The sequence below is a fragment of the Aethalodelphis obliquidens genome, unplaced genomic scaffold (assembly GCF_003676395.1).
Source record: "Aethalodelphis obliquidens isolate GAN/ISIS:26980383/991018 unplaced genomic scaffold, ASM367639v1 scaffold31, whole genome shotgun sequence".
Taxonomy (NCBI): Eukaryota; Metazoa; Chordata; class Mammalia; order Artiodactyla; family Delphinidae; genus Aethalodelphis; species Aethalodelphis obliquidens.
In genome coordinates this window covers 15,000,426-15,022,834 of record NW_020837975.1, presented here as the reverse complement: position 1 = coordinate 15,022,834, position 22,409 = coordinate 15,000,426, and the positions used below count along the sequence as shown (strand labels likewise).

General features: G+C 52.3%; 1 protein-coding gene across 1 annotated transcript in view; it reads right to left on the bottom strand.

Moving 5' to 3' along the window:
- Nucleotides 1–15,281: 15,281 nt before the first annotated feature.
- Nucleotides 15,282–22,409, bottom strand: part of LINC03040 (long intergenic non-protein coding RNA 3040) — a 56,164-nt gene continuing 49,036 nt past the window's right edge. The window contains 5 exon segments of the mRNA XM_027126833.1: nt 15,282–17,838; nt 17,841–17,934; nt 19,184–19,242; nt 19,473–19,909; nt 21,563–21,602. Coding sequence (XP_026982634.1) covers nt 17,689–17,838; nt 17,841–17,934; nt 19,184–19,242; nt 19,473–19,909; nt 21,563–21,602 — 780 coding nt within the window. The 3' untranslated portion in view covers nt 15,282–17,688.

Genomic DNA, 22,409 nt, shown 5'->3' with positions numbered 1-22,409 from the left:
GTCAGCTCAGGGCAAGGGGCGTCTGGTGAGACAGGGAAGAGAAGATGGAGCCAGAAGGTGGGGCATAGGGGCCTCGAATGCCAGACTGAGAAGGCTGGTTTACACGTGGTCGGTAATAGGGAGCCTGGTAGGCATTGAAGCAAGGGAGGTGACAGGTGGATATGGTTTTGGAGAAAAGGAGCAAGGGAGTGTGGCAAAAATCCGGCAAGAGAAGGACGGTTGGGACCCCTTGACTGTCCCTTGGAGGAGGGCAGAGGATGGAACCAGGGGTCCTCAGCCCTAGTGAGTTGTGGGAGGGAATGGGACTCATCGGGATCTGACAGAGACAAAATAGAAGTGGGGCAGACACAACAGACACTGCTCTAGACCCACGCCCGTGTTAGATCTCACTCGGTCCCTGAAGCAGGGCTGTAAGGCATTGCATGTATTAACACAGAAGTGGAGGCCTGGGAAGGGTGAGTCATTGCCGGGCTCAGAGTGGAGAGGAGGTACAGCCCAGACTATCTGATGCCAATGCCATGTTCTCCTCACTGAACCGCTTGGCCTTCCAGGGCTCAAGAAATGCCCGTTCTTCCCGGCTCTTCTCTGCACTTAGAGCTCATAACAACAGTAACAGTCAGCTAGCCACCGCTTACCGAACGCTGTCTCATATGCGTCCTCTCCAGTTGTGGTTGGACTTGATGATCCTCATTTGACAAGTGAGTAAGTGGAGCTCAGAGAGATCAATGCCTGCCCAGACCACACAGCGGGTGCAAGCCTGCCTGGTACTCCTCACCACGGTGCGCCCCATTCCCAGTCTCCAGCCCCTGTATTCCCGAATTCCACTTACTCTAATCCTGGGATTAGTAAGGAGGGGGAATTGACAGAGCAGCTCAGGACAAGCTACTCATCATGGAAACTTCTCTGAGCATCCTCAGGCCTTACCCCTCCCCACCCCATATCTCTTTACAACCCAGACCTCCATCTCTCCAGGCCTGAGGCCTGGGAGCCCAGGGAACAGGGTCTTGTGAGCAGGGCTGGGGAGGCTCTGGGGCCCGTGGGCACGGGGTAGGGGGGCCGGGCTGCAGCCCCGGGCTTCCCCTCCCTGGTTGTAACAGGGAGGGGTGTGGGGAGTTGGGGGAGGGGAGGGGGCCCTATTGAGTGGGAGCATGTCCCTGCAGGAAGCCAAGAGTCTCAGAGGAGGACCAAGAATGACTTGGCCTCAGCCCAGCCCTAATCTCTGTACACACTCCCTTCCCTAAGGATTTTCCCCTGGAAAAATCCGTTTAATTTTCCCAGCTCAGAGACAATGAATGGAGGATTTGGGGTGGAGTGAGGATGGGTGATGGGGAGGCCTGTGGAGCTTGCTGTGAGAAAAGACGTTTGGAAATGGAAAAGCCAGTTTCTGAAATGCCCCCTCCCCCAAGAAGAAGCCAGGAATGCCGGCCATCTGACTATGGACCAGCAGAACCCCTGACTGGCCGTATGATCGAAAGGCTTTGGCTGACTGTCTCTGCTAGTTTGTTTTGTTGTTCGCATGTTCTCAGAATAGGAGACCCCAAAGACAGAAACTGCATGTGTTCGGCACAGGAAATCTCGTATTGGTGAACGTAATTATTGTGGTGGGATGGACAGTGGCAGTGGTGGTCACAGTGGTGGAGGCCATGGTGGGCGTGATGACGGTGGCAGTGTGGTGGTGACGGGGGTGGTCATGATCATGGAAACTCTGAAATCACGATGGGGGTGGGTGGGCTGGGAGTCGAGGGGTGGGCTTTGTAACCTGACACACCTGGGTCCCATCCCAGTCCCAATTCCCTCTAGGAGTCACTTGGGAAAATCAGCCTCTCTGAATCTCACTTTCCTCATCTGAAAAATGGGAATCATCAGAGCTATTGGTGGAGTTCAGGGCCCCCTGGGGTGGGCGCTGACTTCCTCCATTCTGCTCTGTCTCCAGGGGTTCTTTGGTCCCTCCATCTGCCCTAGCTCCTTCCCTTCTGCCCACAAACTTCCTCCAGTAGTTCTCAATGGCTCTTCCTTTAATCACCATCTCAATTCCTTCCTTCAGAGCCCCACACGTTCTAAAAAAGAAGAGTATACACATTGCCTCTGCTTCCTGGCCTCCCACTCACTCCCTAACCCCTTCTTGGTAGCCTCCGGGTTCCCGACACTCTACGGAAACTGCTCTCCCCGTCAGCAGAGACCTCCCCCACATCTCAACCTCAAGCTCTTGGAGGAAATTGGCCCTACGACCCGCAGGGCTTCGAGAGAGCCTCTTCCCAGGGCCGTCAGGGCCCACGTGTTTCTTCTCCCTGCCACCAGGCACCTGTTCTGCCTCCCTCTGCCCGCAAAGCCCAGTGCTCTGATGGCATCTCCTGTCTCTGTACACACTCCTCCGGGGTCACTTGATTCCCCTGGTCTGAGTCCAGTCTGTGCACAAGCAGCTCCCAAGTCCATGTCTCTGTTCTATCAGATCGCCCAGTTAGAACTCCACTTCCGGCCACTGACCGGCCTTCCCTGCTAGACTCCCTCCAACCCAGTAAAGGAAGGCATCCAGTGCTGAACTCACTGTGTTCTCCCCAGATCTAATTGCTCTCCACTCCCTATCACCCCAGATCCAACCCTCCACTCCTCATCCCTTCTTATAAATTTCCACCCACCCACCAGTCCTGTCAATTTCCCCAGGTCATGGTGCTTTTAAAATGAACATGGAATCTAATTTTTAAAAAATTTTTTTATATATATTTTTTGCAGTACGCGGACCTCTCACTGTTGTGGCCTCTCCCGTTGCAGAGCACAGGCTCCGGACACACAGGCTCTGGACGCGCAGGCTCAGCGGCCATGGCTCACGGGCCCAGCCGCTCCGCGGCATGTGGGATCTTCCCGGACCGGGGCATGAAACTGTGTCCCCTGCATCGGCAGGCGGACTCTCAACCACTGCGCCACCAGGGGAGCCCTGGAATCTAACTTTATTTTCAAAACATGAAACTTTGTTCAAAACATAAATTCGTCATTTAACTTTGCCCTTTTACAGTTTATAATCCTGATTAACAAGCCCTCTTTGGTATTAAAGTCAATAAATTATATAAATCTCAGATCTTTTTTTAACTCAGAAACATAAACTCTGTTGTGACAAACCATAACATGTTAATCTGTGTTGCGTAAACTGTTAGCTTCAAAAAACACACACGCCTTTTTAACACTGTTGCAAATGTCTCAGAAACTTCTTACACATCATGGTGCTTTCAGAAACAGTAGACTAGGTAATGTGGATTAACCTTCCTGCTGAAGGTAATTAGAGAAGATATAAATATATCAAAATATGTGTATATATACATATATATGAAAACACAGTATGTGTGTATACACACACACACACACACACACACACATATAAGAAAAGAACAAACTGAAGCATCTGAGTGCTAATAAGATCAATAAGGCAGTAGAGAATTATTGGGCTGGGATGTGGAGACTAGGGAGGTGCACCTGGCTTCAGAAACGCTTTTCGTTTGGGAGGGGAGGAAGCAACTGAGGTGCTGCAAGGTTGACCAGGGCTTTTGAGGGTCTTCTGGGGATAAAAGACAAGGCTTATCGAGAGAAGTGTTTGGTGACCCCCTTGCTTTGCATTGGGACCCCAAAGGGCTGCACCTGAGAAGGAAGGATGATCTGGATGTGGACAGGTTCTCACAGAGGCTGCAGCTTAGCTTGGACTCATCCCAATTCCTGAAATTGGATTAAGGTGATCCAATGTTGCTAGTGCCTTCAGGCTCTTGTAAATCCTCTCTGGAAGAAGATATCATCCTGGTATTAGATAATTTCTACAAATGATTTTGCAAAGACAATGTCCAGGGCATGCACACATAAAAACATAACCTCACAAAAACCAAAAAACCAAGACTCCCCCCAAAACCTAAAAAACAAAAAACCAGACACATGATGAGACAACATGAACAAATATATAAGGAAAACATTTATAACATCCTCTCTAGATGTTGGAGTTATGCATGTAGATTTAAAATTTTAAAATATAATGCTTAGCATTTTGGCAGATGGGCGAGAATGTGGAGAAAAGGGAACCCTTTTGCACTGTTGGTGGGAATGTAAGTTGTTGCAGCCACGGTGGAAAACAGTATGGAGACTCCTCAAAAAATTAAAAATACAACTACTATATTATCCAGCAATTCCACTCCTGGGTATTTATCTGAAGAAAACAAAAACACTAATTAGAAAGATATATGCACCCTTATGTTCACTGCAGCATTATTTACGATAGCCAAGATATGGAAACAAACCAAGTGCTCATTAACAGATGAATGGGTAAAGAATATGTGATATATAGATAGATAGATAGATAGATGATATATAGATATATATGTTGGAATATTACTTAGCCATAAAAAAGAATGATATCTGGCCATTTGTGACAACATGGATGGACCTAGAGGGTATTATGCTAAGTGAAATAAGTCAGGCAAAGAAAAGTACTGCATGATTTCACTATATGTGGAATCTAAAAAACAAAGCAAATGAACAAATATAACAAAACAGAAACAGAGCTATAGATACAGAGAACAAAGAGGCAAGAGGTGAGGAGATGGGGAAGGAAATAAATGGGTGAGAGGGATTAAAAGGTACGGATTTCCAGTGCAAAAGAAATGAATAATGGGTATGAAATGCCCATGTGGAGCAACATAGTCAATAACTATGTAATATCTTTGTAGGGGTGATATATCATAACTAGACTTATCATGGTGATCATTTTGAAATGTATAGAAATACCAAATCACTGTGTTGTGTAACAGGAACTAACATAGTGTTGTAGGTCAATTATATGGATACGTCCATCAAACTCATAGAAAAATATCAAATTTGTGGTTAGCAGAGGAAGGGAGTCAGGGTAGGGGGATTTGGATGTAGGCAGTCAAAAGGTACAGACTTTTAGTTATAAGATAAATAAGTATTAGGGATATAATGTACAACATGATAAATATAATTAACACTGCTGTATGTTATATATGAAAGTTGTTAAAAGAGTAAATGCTAAGAGTTCTCATCACAAGAAAAATATTTTTTTCTATTTCTTTCATTTTGTATTTATATGAGATGATGGATGTTCAATAAACTTATTGAGATAATCATTTCATGATTTATGTAAGTCAAATCATTATGCTGTACACCTTAAATGTATACAGTGCTGTATGTCAATTATATCTCAATAAAACTGGAAGAAAAAAAGAATTTTGGCAGAGAATTGAAACTATTTTTTTCAACATGGAAATCCTAGAACTGAACGTTATAATACCTGACACTAAGAATACAAAGGATAGGTTTAACAGCATACTAGACAAAGCTGATAGAGAATTAGTTAATTGAAGCTAGATGAGAAAAAATATCCAGAATGAAGCATGGAAAGGGAAAAGGTTGGAAAACATAGAAGAGAGTCGAATAGACCAAAGGAAAGAGTAAGAAGGCTCAAGAGAATGGGGTAGAAGCAAGATATGAAGGAATAATGGCTGCGATCTTTCAAAACCTGATAAAAGACACCAATCCGTTTCTTTAGTAAGCTCTAAGAACCTCAATCAGGAGAAGTAGAAGGAATATATACCTAGGCCTATCAGCGTAAAATGAAAAAGTACATTTTTACTACTAGATAAAACTAAAAGCTGAAAATCAAAAATAAGGAGATTTTAAAAACAGAGAAAAACAGATTACCTTCAAAGGGACAACAAACTGGATATACAGCTGATTTCTTTTTTTTTAAATAGTAATCTTTTAATTATTCATTTATTTTTATATTTATTTTTGGCTGTGTTGGCTCTTCGTTTCTGTGCGAGGGCTTTCTCTAGTTGCGGCAAGCGGGGGCCACTCTTCATCACGGTGCGCGGGCCTCTTCACTATGGTGGCCTCTCTTGTTGCGGAGCACAGGTTCCAGACGCACAGGCTCAGTAGTTGTGGCTCACGGGCCTAGTTGCTCTGCGGCACGTGGGATCTTCCCAGACCAGGGCTCGAACCCGTGTCCCCTGCATTAGCAGGCAGATTCTCAACCACTGCACCACCAGGGAAGCCCACAGCTGATTTCTTAATGGAAAACAATGGAAGCCAGAAGACAATGGGATTCTTTAGAGAGCTGAAAGAAAATAACCACCAACTTATTTTTCAATACCCAGAAAAAAATATTCAGGTGAAGATGAAATAAATACTAAGGCTAATAAAAATCATGAGAATTCATCACCAGCAAGCCCACAGTAATAGAATATTTTTCAGGCAGAAGAAAATAATCCCAAATGGGGGGTCAGAGATGCAGAAAGGAAGGGAGACCAATGAAAATGATAAATACGTGGGTAAATATCAAATAATACTGGCTGTATAGAAAAATAATATGATAGTGTTTGGGGGGAGTTAAGGCCCTAAGGTCCTAGCCTACATTTTGAGAGAAGAGAGTAGAAGAGTTAATTAATATTAGGCTTTGTTAAGAATGCATGCTGTAATCTCTGGGTAACTACTAAGAAACTGTAAAAGAGTGAATGACTTCACAAAATAATTGAGGAAGATAATTGAATAGAATAATTCAGGCACAAAGAAAGGAGAGAAGAGGGAACATAGAGTAGGAAGAACATATAGAAGCAAGATAAAAAAATAGATTTAAAACCCAAGTATAAAAGTAATTTTATTATATGTAAAATTTTCCCATTAAAAGGCAAAGACTTTCAGATTTTCAAACTTATTTTGGATAAGAACCAAAATTCGACTATACACTGCTTACACAGAGGTACCTGACATATAGAGACAAAGAAAGATAAAGGATGGGAAAAGATATAACACACAACACTAACCAAACAAAAAGCTAGTGGAGCTATGTCAAAATAAGACGAGATTTTAAAGCATTATTAGGTGTAAAGAGAGCTACTTCCTAATGATATAAAGCTTAATTCACTAGGAAGATATAACTCTACATTTGTATGCACTTGATAACTTGGCATCAAAATATATAAAGCAAAAATTGATAGAACAAATTATTGTACTTCAGCTTCCTTCTCTGCCTTCCTGGGGTCACAGAAGCTAGGCATTTCAGCTGTCAAGGCCCTCTCTCAGAAAACTCCCACCTAGTTCACTTATGGAGTCACTTTTAGATGGGGAGCCATCTTGGCTAATTCACTCAACTTGTATGTAAATAATATGTGTTGCAGACACCATCAGTGCCTTGCTCCATCTTACAGGTACTCACCATTTTCCTACACATCTACCTGGTGGCTTCCAATTGCAAGCACCCGAGACTGTACCTGAGGACTTTTTCTGGCTGCAGAGTCTGCTCCTGCATGTGGAGCATTCCAGAAGTACCAGAGAGTTAATGCTCCCAGGAGCAATCCTCAAACAATGCCTGGTGTGAGTCAGTGGATAGATACTCCCAACTCCCTTGCCCTTTAAGGATTAACTCAGAAGTGTGTGTTCCCGGAGATTTCCAGCAAGATTGATCTCCAGTAGCCCACAGGGGTAACTGGCTTGATGTAATACACATTTTTTGTTGTTGTTGCTGTCTTCCCTTTCCTGCCTGAGTTCCCCACTCCCCTACTGTTATTCTTTGAGGTGATCTTCCAAATAAACTATATTCAAATCTTTTTTTTTTTTCTGGACGTGCCATGTGGCATGCGGGATCTTAGTTCCCTAAGCAGGGATCAAACCAGTGCCCCCTGCAGTGGAAGCTCAGAGTCCTAACCACTGGACCACCAGGGAATTCCCTCAAATCCTTTCTTAGGGTTTACTTCCAGGGGAACTCAAACTCAGATATCACTTGTTTTAATGTTAAGGACATCACCAATCCTTGCAATGTTGCTTGGCTCTGAGGTGGTCTTCATTCCCCTGCCCCATCCCTTTGACCCTGTTCTCGTCTATGACTTCATGTGTGTCTTTCATGAGGACTGTTCAGACAGTGGTTTCCAGCGCCCATAATTTCTCTCCCACTGTTTCTCCACAGGCGGCTTCAGTAATCTTCCTATTAAGCAGAGAGCTCATCATTGCCCACCTTCTACTCTGACATTTTCAGTGGCTTCGTATTGCATGTAGCAGAAAATCCCAACCCTCAGTTGACATGCAAAGTCCTCTGTGATCTAGCCTCAATTCACCTTTCAGCCACTCCCCATTCTCCACTGCTTTCTCCCCCAAATCTGTGCTCACTTCTCAGCCACCTTCACCCCTGGGCACCAGTCCTCATGTCTCACTGTTGCCCATTATGCTCTCCCCAGTTTGAGAAGTCACAGGTCCATGAACCAACCAACCTCCAAGGCTCAGCTCAAACGACACTTCTGTGCAGCCTTCCCATTAGTCTCACATTAGTCTTTGACTCTCCCATAGTGCCTCAAATTTGGTGACTGCTGGTGGATTTTGAACAGATGACACTGAAATTCTTAAGAAGGAGAACTCCTGGGTTCCCCTCATTGGATTGCCTATAACACAAATGTGCTGTGTAATCTTGGGCCAGTCCCTTATCCTCCATGGCTCTTAGTTACGACAACTACACAGTAAGTATTTTTGACTAGAATCAGTGTTTCTCCAATGAAGGAAGGGGTGCAATTTTTCACTGTGCAGATGGCCTTGTGCGTTGTGGGACATTTAGCATTTAGCATGGACAGCTGTGACTTGGGGAGCAGGAGAGTGCTAGAGACTGACCACCCGACATGTGGGCAGTGGCTACAGCTGTGACAGCAGCACTCCTGCTGGGGGAGGCTGCAAACACACCTGGTTGTCTAGACTGCATGGTGTGTGTGGGGGATGGAGGCAGAGAAAGGTTGCCATGTTAGTGAGAGATGAGAGATGGTAAGGGTGGATGAAACAGCTGTAGGGAAGCCTTTCCTCAGACCTAGCATGTGGCTGGGGCTCTGGAGAGAGCTGCCCAATGTTGGGAGCCCAGGGTGAGTTTTCAGGAGGTTCTGGGAACTGCTCCATTCATTGGTTCACTAAGTTATCCATTCAACAATCATCTCTGGGGCTGGAATGAGACCACCCCAATCTTGTACGTGTTGTGGGATCATACTTCATCTGGTGTGAGGTGTCAGGGCTTTGGTGACTGATAAAGGAGGGACGTGGAAGGAGAAGAATTCGTCAATATTTATCCAAGTGGGTCCAGGAGATGCTGCTCTGAATGGAGACAACTGGCCTCAAGATGGCGAGGGAGGAAGGCTGGAAAGGTACCACGGCCGCTGATGCTGTGTGAGTTAGACGCTATGATTTCTCCTATTTTGCAGATGAACAGAGGCCCATTCTTGAGTTCAAAAGGGCATCCTTCAGGCTCACCCAGCTTGAACAGCCCTGAAAATCTCCAGCTGCCCTTGCTGTGAGGTCTGCAATCTTTAGATCTCAGGGGGTGGCTGCCAGAGCAGGAGGCAGCCACTGTGGCCAACGTGGTCCTTCTGACAGCCACCTCTGTCCCCACCATCCATCAGTTTGTTGCAAGCCTGGTTATATGACCAGTCTCCTGGGATCTGCTCACCCTTCGGCAAACTGATAAAACCAAAATTTTGAACTTTCCACACGAAGGACCAAGTCTTGGTGACTCCACCAACCATCCAGGAAGGTTAACTCACGCGTTCTCAGTGCTCGTTCTGTGCCTGGCACTGCGCTCAGCAATTCAAAATATATTTTGAAGACTCATTCAGTCTTCACACTAACCTGGGAAGTAGGGACCACTGTTAGCCCCATTTTACAGATGGGGAAACAGAGGTATGGAGAGGCTGAGTAACTTGCCTATAGTCTCCCAGGTGATAACTGGCAAATTGGGGTTCAAATTCAGGCATGCTGGCTCCAGAGGCTCCAGAAGTCTGGCGAGGGGCTGCCTGAAGCAGATTGCACCCCACGCCATCTGCCCAAAGTTAAGGACAGCTGGATTTGGGCCCCCAAAGCCTGCAGTCAATTTCTGGCCATACCACCAATTAGCTGTGTGACCTGAAACATGTCACTTACTCTCTCTGAATCTCCATTTTCTCCCTGGTTGAGTGAGAGGGTTGAGCTGCATGATCCTGAGCTTGGTTCCAGCTCTGACATTTCAAGAGGCTTCATCAGGCTAAAATAAGCAGTAAGAGGCACGCTGCGGTTGGGGAAGGGCAGCCTGGGACGTGCGTGCGTGGAGGCTGGGAGGCTGTCCGTGGTGAGGGGGTGTAGAGGCCTAATTGTGAGTTCATGAGCTCAGCAGGGGGCCACTTTCTCCGTTCCATGCCCACAGCTGGCTGTGAGTCACTGACAGTCATTGACCGTGACAGGGCTGCTGGTGACAGGGCAGGCTCCGAGCATGGACGGGAGACGAGTCCAACCTGGTCCCAGCCTTGGGGGTCCCAGGGGGCCTCAGGCTCTGCCCAGTTCCTGTCTAGATGCTACTGTATCCCCGGTCCCTGCGCTGGGCGCCTCCTCTGTCGGGGGGTGGCATAGAGACAGATAAGACACAATCTCTACTCTCAGGAAGCTCATGGGGGTGGGGAGGTGCATCTAGGCGTGGGCTGGGCACTTGTCTCAGGCTTCTGAACTTGCCAGGATAGGGGACCCAGAGCCAGGGTGCTGCCCCCTGCCCACCCCAGGCTCTGCAGGCCAGGCCTTTGCCAAGTGAGGCCAGGTGTCTTGTTCCTCCTTCCCAGCCCTACCTCTCACCGTGAGGAGGAAGCTGCCAGAGGGGCACAGACCTCAGGACAGACTCCTATTGAGGGGTCATCCTCTGGGAAAGTGGCCCAAAGGGGGCTCCGGACTGTGGCCTCCTTGGGAAAGCTGGGAGATGTGGGAGGGGATTCAGGGGTGAGCTGCTCCCAAGACGCCTCTTTCCTGGCCCCGCTGTGAGTGTCATTCAGCACCACGCGTCTGGCACTGCTGGATGGATCAGAAGTGTGGGGGCTTCCCTGGTGGCGCAGTGGTTGAGAATCTGCCTGCTAATGCAGGGGACACGGGTTCGAGCCCTGGTCTGGGAGGATCCCACATGCCGCGGAGCAACTAGGCCCGTGAGCCACAACTACTGAGCCTGCGCGTCTGGAGCCTGTGCTCTGCAACAAGAGAGGCCCGCGCACCGCGATGAAGAGCGGCCCCAACTTGCCACAACTAGAGAAAGCCCTCTCACAGAAACGAAGACCCAACACAGCAAAAATAAATAAAATAAATTAATTAAACTCTAGCTCTGGAAGCAATTCCGAAAGGAAAATGCGCCAGATATTTAAAAAAAAAAAAGAAGTGTTCTTTCCTGTATGTGCGTGTGCTGTGTGCATCTCTCGCTAGGCCGAGCGCCTTGAGGACAGGTCCACGGCTCTTCATCCAGGTGGGGCCGGACCCACAGACCCAGTTCTGGGACAAAGATCAGACTCCAGCCTCTGCTCAGTGCGTGAAATGCTCTGTCGTTGCCATTTTTCATCCATTCATTCATCTTCATTGGTTCCACCATTCGTTCAAGTAATAGTACGTCTGAGAAGTGTTCCTCTTGGTTCTGCTTAAACTCACCCTGCTCAGTCTTCTGGGGCAGCCCAGTCCACAATGTGACCATCTGACTTTTAAAACCTTACTGTTGGTAATTTGAAATCTGACTTCCTAGGTTGACCTTCTGCTGCTGGTCCTTCTGTCCTCCTTTATATGGCAGCGCTTGGAGGGTTCAAAGTTCATTCAGCTCCCCCTCCATTCTTCCCTCCCCCTCTCCGCCTTTCCTCCCTCCCTCCTTCCCTTCCTTCCTTCCCTCCCTCTCTCCTTCCCCCCTCCTTCTTTCCCTCCTCCCCTTCCCTCCCTCCTTCCCCCTTCCCTTTCTCCTTCTCTCCCTCCCTCCTGCCCGCTCCTCCTTCCCTCCCTCTGCAGACATTTATGGACTTCTCCGTGCCAGGCATCAGGAAGACAATACTGAGCAGCAGCACATCCAGCCCTGACCTCAGGGCGCTCACCATCTAGTCAGGGAGACGCTGCGAACAGAACAATTCCACAGATAACTGTCTCGCTGCCTCTGGTAAAAGCCACCCTGGGACCAGGGCAGGGTGGTAGGCAGAGCATATAAAAGTGGGACATAATCCACAGAGAGGTCAGAAAAGGCTTTCCTGAGGAAGCGGTGCTTTAGCTGATATGAAGACTAGGGAGGGGCTTCCCTGGTGGCGCAGTGGTTGGGAGTCCGCCTGCCGATGCAGGGGACGCGGGTTCGTGCCCCGGTCCGGGAGGATCCCACATGCCGCGGAGCGGCTGGGCCCATGAGCCATGGACGCTGAGCCTGCGTGTCCGGAGCCTGTGCTCCACAGCGGGAGAGGCCACAACAGTGAGAGGCCCGTGTACCGAGAAAAAAAAAAAAAAAGACTAGGGAGGAACAGGAAATTTGCCAGCGGCAGTTTCTCATATGATGGGGTTTCTGGACGCCTCCCCACCCTGTCACTCTCTGTCATCAGCCCCTGGAGAGGGAGACACCCAGGTCTGGACCCACTGCTCCAGGAGGGCCTGGTCAGCTCAAGGTCAGGGGCACCCCTCTCTCTCTGGCTGCTGCTTGCCCTGGGGGACAAGTCCCCTCCCAGGAATGCTCATCTGAACTGACCTTACATGTGGCCGCCCCCAGCCTGCTTCTGACTGCTGTGTAGAGGCCTAATTGTGAGTCCCTACGTTGACCCTACGCATGCTCGCCTCTCCAGTGTGGCCTGCTCACTCCAGCCGGCAGGGTCTGTTGTGAGTCTGGATTCCACTGCTGGCCGCGATGCCCAGGCCCGCATCCCTGGTGAGTGACCAGCACTGAGTCTGCATACCCTGGACAAGGTGTCAAGAGGCGAGGCCTCAGAGCTTATGGGGAGCAGGGGGAGGGCAAGGGGCCTGAGATCCTTGGAGGGGGCTGTGGAGGGGCCTCTGCCCTGGCGCCCCAGAAAGAGGTGCTTAGGGCCCGAGGCCTGAGCTATGCTGGGGTCCTGCTGTTCTGTGCCTCCCCCCATCCCCTCATCAATGCAGACCAGCTCCGCGTGCGCGCGTGCGTGTGTGGTGGGCGCTTGCCTGTCTGCGTGTGTGTGTGTGTGGAGTGTGTGAGCCGGTGTGAGTTGTCCTTGCTGTCGACTGGCGCCACCCTTTGCCACTAGTAACCCCATCACTCACGGGGGCCGGGTCACCAGAGACTTGGAAGCGGCCCCACCCGACCTACCTTGCCTAACAGCCACACCAGGTGGCCCCCTTTGCCCTCCTGCCTCTCTACCTGCCTGCAGGGTCCTCATTCACCACCCCACCCCCTCAAGTTGCTGACCAGGCAGCCGGGCAGGATCCCCTCCTCAGTCTTTTATTTCTCCCCACAGCATCCCTGCCACTGGTGCCCCCTGGTTCCCTCCTCACCTCATCACTTCCCCTGTCACCCCCTCTTCATCCGTTCAGACTCAGCGTAGACATGGACTCCTTCTCTAGGAAGCCCTCCCTGATCCTCCTCTGTGCTCTCAGACTGTAGGACCTCAGAGGGCACGGCCTACATGGGATTTATTATAGTGTTTTCAGAGGCTAAAACCTAATAGATCTTTTTAAATGAATCAGACTATAACCTCTGTGGGCTTCATATTTCTTATCTGTAAAATGAAAATAATACTATTTGACACAAGGGTTCTGAATAGGGAAGTAGATGACGAATAGGAATTTCCTGTCGCTGTCCTGGAGAAATCACAGATGTTCCAGAAACAACTCTCATGTCCCTGCCCCAACGTTTATGGATACACGTTCTTTTCTGTTTACATCCTTTCTATTAAAAATATTGTACATTTTTGGAGTCCTTTGGCCCCAGAGCACAACCAGCTTCTTGTAGCTCAGGTCTCTATTGGAAGGTCACCTCCTCACGGGGACTTTCTTTGATGACCCCATCTAAACTGCCCCACCCATCCAACACTCTCCACTCCAGTGGTTATCTCATCATGACCTGAACTTGATTCGTTTGTAACTTTTTGATCTGTCACTCCCTCCCTAGAATGTGAGAACCACAGGGACAGAGACCTAGGCTGCCTTTTCCATTCCTGGAGCCCCCAGTGCCCAGAGCCATGCCTGGCACACGGCGGCGATCCCTGAGTTTCCGAGGCTGAGGCTGTGAAGTCTCTAGGGGACAAATGCCAGTGTGTGTGTGTTGTGTGTGTGTGTGTGTGTGTGTGTGTGTGTGTGTGTGTGTGTGTGTTTGGGATAGAGGATGGTGGGGTAGCTCTTCCCCCCTCATCATACGTCCCAGGGAAGTGGGCTGGGGGAGACTCCTGTGCTCCCCCACGTGCTCCTGGAGGGAAATCGGGAGCCATGGTCCCTCCAGGGCTGCCTGGGCATGTAAGGGAGGGGGCGGCACCTTCTGGTGACTCCTGAACACAGTCCACCTGCCAGCAAGGAGGGACGGGGCTGCTTCCGCTGTTCCCCCACTTTGGAGGGACACTCCCTGCTGCCCTAAGCTGGGACCCCAGACCCTGGCCTGCCTCTTACTGGTGCAATTTTCTTCCCTGTGTGGCATTTGCTCCTCTCCTTTCCTCACTGTTGCCTTCCTGTCACCAGAGTCTGACAGGCCCCCTCCCACCTGCATTCTCCATCATCACCAAATCCTCAAACGTCCAGCTTTAGGGGTGCTGCGAGGTTCCCGTGTCTCCTGCAGTGGGGAATGCTACCCCACTGGGGCTTCCTGGTGCTCAGCCCCCACCCTGACACTCTGGCCCTTGCCCTGGGCATGGCGGGAGGGATTCCAGAGAAAGGCTGCCAGAGGCTCCCGCCTGTACCTGCTGCCCTTCCTGCTGGGGAAGGGAACTCAGTCCCCATGTGTCCCCCCTCCCCCCAACTGAGGGGGTCCAGGGCCAGACAAGCCTACTTGACTTCTGGCTCAGGTAGGCACAGAGGGTGTGCATGGACCCAGCTTTGGACCCAGGCCCTTGGCCAGCCTCAGTGGCATTACCCGGGGTGGCAAGGACGTCCCCTACCAGCTCTGTCCCCCCACCCCATGACCCCTCAGCCCTGCTCTCTACACCGGGGTGGCCCAGAGTCACTGCCTCATCCTTAGAGCTGTCAGCACCCCCAGTTCTAGAGCTCCCAGCCCTGGAAGGGCCCCAGAATGTTTGCACAGGGGATTTCAGGGTTCAGAGGTTAGTGAAGTGGGCTCTGTGGAGTGCCCTGGAGCCAATCTGCGTGCACGTGTGTGTGTGTGCGCACGTGTGTGCACGCACATGTATGATGGACTAAATACTGGGGCTCTGGGTCCCCACTCCTACTGTGACCATAGAACCCCAAACTTTTTCTGTTACTAGTGAGACTCCACATAAGTTACTATTTAAGTAAAAGGATCCATTATTTTTAAAAAAGAAAGGTTTGAAAATCATGAAACCTAGACAAAACTCATTTTATGTGTGGGGAAACTGAGGCCCAGGGAGCAAATGGCTTCTCAAGGTCACAGTGGGATCAGTGGCAGAGCTGGTATCATACCAGGCTGCCTGGCTCACAGGCTGACCAGGTCGAAATGTCCGTTTCAAGAGGTGGCAGGTGAGGGCGGAATGCCAGGAAGGCCTCATCCAGAGACGCGGGTTAAGGTCACAGCCTCCCCACCCCACGGGCCCCCTGTGAAGTGCCCGGGAGAACAGCTGCATTGGAAAGTTCCCTCAGTTCTTAACTGGAGGCTTGAGGTGTGGGAGTGGAAAGGGGCGGGATGAGGGAGGAAGAGTGGAGTGGGGGTGGGGGACAGGGGTTCATCCTCTGGGTCACTCATACCCCATCCCCCAATTAGAACACCAAATGCCCTTCTGTCATTTTCAGACTGCTTCTCCATTCCCCCGTGGTCAGTCTGACAGTTCTCCGCAGGAAGAAGATGAAGGCTGCTCCACAGGCACTCCCTGCCACAGCGCCTGTGCCATTGGAAGCAGTCCCCCACCCCAAGCACCTGACTTCCAGGCAGAGGGACTTGGTGGCAGGCATACAGAGGGCTGGGTGGCACTGAGGTGATGACTTCTGGGGTGGGAAGGCTGTGAAGAAGGGGGGTGGGAGTTCTATCTCAGGAGTCCTGTAGCCATCCCCCTACTGGCAACAGCAGGAATGGCATAGTAGGGGGCTCTGTGGCACCCCGTGTCTCCTGCCAGTGTCCAGATGGGCACCGGGGAAAATGCTATTGAATGAATAGTTGTGTCCATCCTCCACCAGCCTCTCCACAATCAGCAGTCTCCGCCCGCCCCCTCCAACACCCTTGTCCTTTAGAGACTACAAGGACTGAGTTATTCTTAGTAGGTTTCATTCATCGAAGCGTGACAAACAGCGTCCTGGGAGGAATGCCTACGGGCAGCCGAGAGCCAGAGGGGTGAGATGGGTGCAAAGGCCCCATCTGAGGGGACAATCCAATGCCTTCAAGGAGCTCCAGACTGAGGGGAGACGCAGCCCTGCCCTCAGGGAGCCCCGGTCTGAGGGGAGAATCTAATGCCTTCAAGGAGCCCCAGTCTGAGGGGAGACACAGCCCCATCCTCAGGGAGCTCGCTATGATGGAAGATACTACCTCCACACTCCCTTCCCCTAGCCCTCAGTGAGATCCCAGTCTAAGGGAGAGATCCAATATCCTGCCTTCAAGGAACCTCTGGTCTCATGGCAGAAAATACCATGTCACCCCCACTGGAAAAGATCTGGTGCCTACCCAAGGCAGAGACCGATATTCAAGATGAAAAAAGTGGCTGCCAGAGGGGTTTCCAGAAGCATATGCAACCACCACTGGCCCCACATGTAGGGAGCATAAGGCGGGGCTCGGAGGGACACTCATCTTGGCACGCTTACTGAGAACATGCAAAAACTACAAAGGTGCAATAGTGCAGACTGAGATCCTAGAAAATGAGGAAAAGGCTAAAGGCGCAGGCCAGGTGGGCCGGTCTAAATCAAGGTCTCAAACTCAAATGACTTGGGGACCTAGTGTGGCCACACTGGCCTTTGCCAATGGGGAGGGCAGCCCACATTGTCCGTAGAATATAAAAACCACATACTCACTGAAGGTCAAAAAAACCTCACTGAAGATTAAACTTGGCCCAAGGCCATCAGTTTGCAACCCCCTGGGCATCAGGAAAAAATTCCTGATAGTGGAGAGGTTGGAGCCTGGTTTGGATAAAGAAGCTGACAGCCAAGTTGCTCCCCTCAAGTGCTGGCCACCAGGCTTGGCTTCTGTGTCTTCAGGGCCTCCTCCCACCCTTCCTGGGATGGAAGACTTGAGCCACACTTCACCAGCTCCCTTGTGGCCAACAGGCCACAGCTGGTCGGCTGCCAGCACTCCAGTCTGCGGCGGGGGTATCACCTTTCTTCGCAGGAATGTAATTCCCCAGGCAGGGGAAGGAGCCTGTCCGGCTCCTTAAATGAGCTGATCTGGAAGTTCTAGCTGGGTGGTCTTCCCTGAGAGCCTTTACTTGTCTGAGCCTTCAGTGCAAAATGGGATACTATCGCCCGGGTGCCCTACCCACCCCCGCCCGGGACAGTTAACTTTCCAGTCGGCCTCAGTGACCATGTCTACGAGAGGGTCCTGCCCCCTCCCCACTCTCCCAGTCCCTTCCTGCAGAGATCTCAAAGACTGTAGGCTTACGGGAGGGGAGGGGCCGGCTTCCCCACTTCAGGCCTAGGGACGGGTCTCCAAGTCCTCCCCTCCCCCCACCCCAGGTTGGGGGGGGTCTCATAGCTCTCTCCTGGGACCAAGGGGGCAGTCCCGGAGGGCGGCAGGAAGCAGCGGGAGGAACCGACGCGCGCGCTACTGGGGACGGGGGACGGGTTCCGGGACCTGGGAGGGGCGGCCTAATTACGGCGCGTTGTCCCCGTGCCGCCGAGCGCCGCGGAGGAGAGCGGCGGTGGGTAATTGGAGCGCACTAGCCGTGCCCCTGCAATCCTGTAATTTCTCCGCGCGCTCCGGGTGTGTTGTAGGAGGTGAAGCGATGCGGGCTCGGCTCTGAGTCAGACTCTCGGAAGCCCGGCTAGGGACGCAGGGGACGAAAGAGGCCGCGGAGAAGCGACTCCTGCCGCGGGAGGCGCCGGCGCCTTCTCCTGGCAAGCAGTCACCCGTCCCGTGGCTGCTCGCAGTGCTTCCCCACTTCCGCGGACAGAGTGGGGCGGGGCCTGGGGCGGGGCAGCGAGGGGGCTTGGCCTGGGCCTCCTCCCGCCTCCAGGGGGCGCTCCTCAGTCCTGCGGCTCTTCCCCAGGCTTCGAGTCCGGTGCCCTGCACCCAGCCATGTGGCTGGCGCCCCGCGCGCAGGTGGACCGAAAGAGATGCAGATGCAACGCGGTAACAGACCTAGGGCAGTGAGAGAAAAAAACACTCAGAGACATCAGAAGGAAGTGGGGGCGCTTGTTCTAGCTGAGCCCTGAAATCAATTCTGGGGGAGCAGGGAGGAGCGAGCGGGGGGCCGAGGCTGGGAGGGGAGTTTATTTATTAGCCAGATTAGCCAGCATTAATGGGGGAGCGGTGGTGGCCGGCGGCGGCGGGGACATAGCTGGCATAGCTGGCATAGCGGCGGGGCCTCCCTCGGCGCGGGGCTCAGGCGGCTTCAAAGGGGCTTAAAGAGGCCCGTGGTGGCACTGCCACGGCCCCGCGGGGGAGGGCGTGGGCGCGGGCGGCGGGGGAGAAGGCGGCCATTGTGCACCGAGGGATTAGGGATCTGGCCTGGAAGGAATTTTAAACTGCTGCGAGCCGGCGCCCCAGGACTCCCCTCCTGCCCCTCCACTGCTCCAGGAGCAGGAGCAAGCTCAGATGTTTACCTGCATTTCCGTGTCTGGGGGGTCCTCCCGCCCTCGGATTGGAGGCATCTAGGGTTGTCAAATTTGGCAAGTAACGATGCAGGACGTCCAGTTAAATTTGAATTTCAAATAAACAATGAATAGGTTTTTTTTTTTTTAGTATAAGTATACTCCATGTGTTTTATGGGATATACTTATACTAAAACATTATTTGTTGTTTATCTGAAATTCAGATTTAACAGGACGTCTTGTATTTGCTTTTCCAGCAGCCCTAGAGTCACCAAAATGTCTAATCTGTGTCTGCCACATATTGGGGGCTCCCTAAAAATTCAGTGGGGCTTGTGTGTCTACCCTCAGACTGTAGGTTTCCTGAAGCCCAATGCTGTGTTTCACCCTTCAGAATGAGCTCTGATGGTAGAGTACACGTCTCCATCAGAATAGGAGCTTCCTGAGGACGGAGCTCAATTTCAGATTGGACCTTTGAGGTCAACGTCTGTGTCTTCATCACACTGGAGGTTCCTGAAGGGGTGTGTGTGTGTGTGTGTGCTTCCTTGAGGGCAAGTCTGTCTCCTCCTCCAAACAGGTGGTGGCCCCTCCCCCATTGGTGTAGTTTCCTGTCTACAGGGGGCGCCAGGGTCCCAGAGGACTGACCTACAGATGGATGGGTCCTGTTTCTTGGCACTCAGGGCTGCAGGTTCTCTAGGGTTGATGGACCTGGGGACTTGGGAGGTGGGGTCCCCATCCTGTGTGGCTCTTGACCTGGTCCTGGCCCCTGTCCGGGAGTTGAGGCCAGGCCTGCTTTGGCAGAAGCTGTGGCCAGCATGTGGGAGAATCTCTGAGTCTGGTTACTGACAGTTTTTGACAGGAAGGGACAGTGTGGCCCTCGGTGCAGAATGGCCTCGGTGCAGGTGGGCCCTGCCCACCTCCTCTCTTCCCATAACCATTGCAGCCAAGCCTCTGTCCTCTATCAACCTCACAAACCCCATTACCCAGCCTTTGCCTGTGCTGTTCTCTGTGCCTCTCTTCCTGTCCTTGAGGACAGCTGAAGTCTCACCACAGCTCCTGGATGTTCTGGCCTTCAGCAGGGTAGGTATGGCCAAGTAGGCTGCTTGTGCCTGGGGGCCTTGTGGTGCGAAGAGACATCCATCCACTCCTTCCTTCCTTACCAACCTGGGCCACAGGGACCAGAGAGGGGACAAAGGTGGGGGTGGGGAGAGATGGGAAGGTGGGGGGAGTGTAGGTGGAGGGGAAGCAAGGGGAAGCAAGAGGAAGTCTTGGCCACCATCTCCTCCCCGCCGCCCCCCCCGCCACTGTAGCCCCTTCCCAAATCCACTGTTCCACCCCCTCCCCCGCCACTGTAGCCCCTTCCCAAATCCCCTGTTCCACCCCCTCTCCCTCCCCCACCCCAGCCTCTGAACTCTTTTCCCTTGAAGCTGAGGGAAGCCGGGGAGAAGCCCTTTCCCACGATCACAGCCTCAGCAACCCCACCCCCTACTCCTTCGGCCACAGCCACCTTAGCCTCTGCAGAGCACAGGCCTGGCCTGCTCCATCCCTACAGGGCCCCCTCCTTGAGCCAGGACGCCTGCTTCCTCGAGTGGCATCACCCCACTCCTCAGGCCGCCCAGTCATCAGGTCAGCAATTAGCTACCGCATGAGGCCACCGAACGTCACAGCCCCTCCCCCCAGGCCAGCCGGCGGCCTGGAGTGCTGGGGGGTGCCCCCCACACTTTGTAGTCAGTGCCAAGTCCTGGCAGGACCTCCCCCCAGCCTACTGAGCGCTGGGGTATTGAGCTCTTCATCTTGGGACCCTGCGCTCCTGGGGGCGGGAGAAGCCTCGCTGCTCCCTCCTCCCTCCATGTCACCCCATCCCATTGGGTGAGGACACTCCCACTGCCTGGGTGGGGCAATGCCAGCTCAAGGGCACCTCAGCCTGGAGCGAGTGGAGCAAGCGGGTCTGGGCCTGAGATTCAGGTGTCTCTGTCCCCAGTCATAGGCAGTTTTAACCAGGCTGTCACCTGGGGCCTGGGAATCTGTGCACTGAGGATGGTGGCAGTGACCTGGTAAGGGGGGAGCAATGGGCGGCCCTCTGCAGAGACCCAAACGTGCAGGGGGGCAGCCTCTTCCTGAATGCCCACGGGGGGCTTGCACACCTGCACCTGGGCACACTCACAGATCCAACCTGGGCAGTGTGTGTCCCGCTGCAGTCGTGCGCTCAGGTGTCCCTGGCAGGCAAACCCACCTGGAGGTATACCACATGCCCAGACGACCCCTCCTGTGGCGTGCACACAAACCCACCGATATGCTCACAGGCAACAAGCTTACCACCACACCAAAACCAAAACCAGGATATGACAAAGGAGCCCAGCCCAGGAGGGTGGGATGACAGACCACGTCCCCCTCCCCCATCCCACCCCTTGGGCTCGGTGTCTCCCTGGGGAAGGGTGGGAAGGGTGTGTGGTGGGCAGGTGGGCAAGTGGGAGCAGCTGTGGTCTGAGTCTGGAGGTGGGGGCAGGGTATGGATTTCCAGAGAGAATAAAAAAGTTCCAACAAATTTAAAGAAAGGTGTGGAATCTTAGGCAGATCATCACTCCTTAGGGCCTCAGGGATTGCATCTGTAAATCGGGGATATTAAGGACACCATTTAAACTTGGTTGGGAAGTTTAATGGAGGTAACTGGCTCAGAGCAGGTGCCCAGCCCACATAACTGTTGAGGAGACCCTCCCTATGTCCCGTCTCTGGGTGGTGGATTTGCCCACAAGAGCTGCCCAGAGGAGAGAAGCAGCCCTCATCCTGGGCCTTACCTGAGCATGTGCTCACCGCTGGTTTTCTCCACTTCCTGGCGTCCAGCCCTGGCCAGGCGTTGGGGCTGATAGGGTGTTGCTCCGGATTGGCCTGGGGGCAGGGCCTGGGAGGGGCTGTCTGGCTGCCCCGCCCCTACCTGACTGGCCCAACAGGTAGCTGAGTGCTGGCTTCCAGCCCTGGGAGGGGATGAGTCAGTCAGCACCGCCCCATCCAGGCAAATGGGGCGCAGGGGACAGGAGCTTGGGTGGAGGGGCCTTCTAGGAACGTTCCTGGAAGAGGACCTGGGAACCACGCTGCTGCCTGGAGCCACCGCCTCAGCCTACTAGTCTGTACCCAGCTCAGCAAACACCCTCGTCCTTGCTTCTCACAGCGAGCCCTCCGCCCTCTGGATTCATGGGGCCGCCCCAGCTGGGAGCAGGGAGCCAGGCCTGAGGCCCTCGTGCTGCCTTGCCACCCTTCTCAGCCCTTCAGGAAGGCTGTCCAAGCCACGGCCACAGGGCCACAGGCACACACATGCTCTTGTACACATGTCTGCAGCCACATGAGCACAACCAGAGACGTGTTCCCACAAGCACACGCACACGCATACTCTCACCGCTCCCTCACACTTATACACACCACATAAACACCCGACTTCACGCACACACTCATGTGCACGACACACAAACTTGCAGAGTCATAATCACTATTGTTGGTTGGATTGTGTCCCTCAAAAGATATGTTGACATTTTTGCCCCAGTACCCGTGAATGTGACTTTAGTTGGAAACAGGGTCTTTGTAGATGTAATCAAGATGATATCTAACTGGATTAGGGTGGGCCCCTAATCTAATGACTGGTGTCCTTTTAGGAGAGAGATTTGTAGACAAAGAGATACGAGGCACACAGGGAGGAAGGTCACGTGATGACAGAGGCAGAGCTTGGAGTGAGGCAGCCACAAGCCAGGGAGCACCAAGGATTGCCTGCAACCACCAGAAGCTGGGAA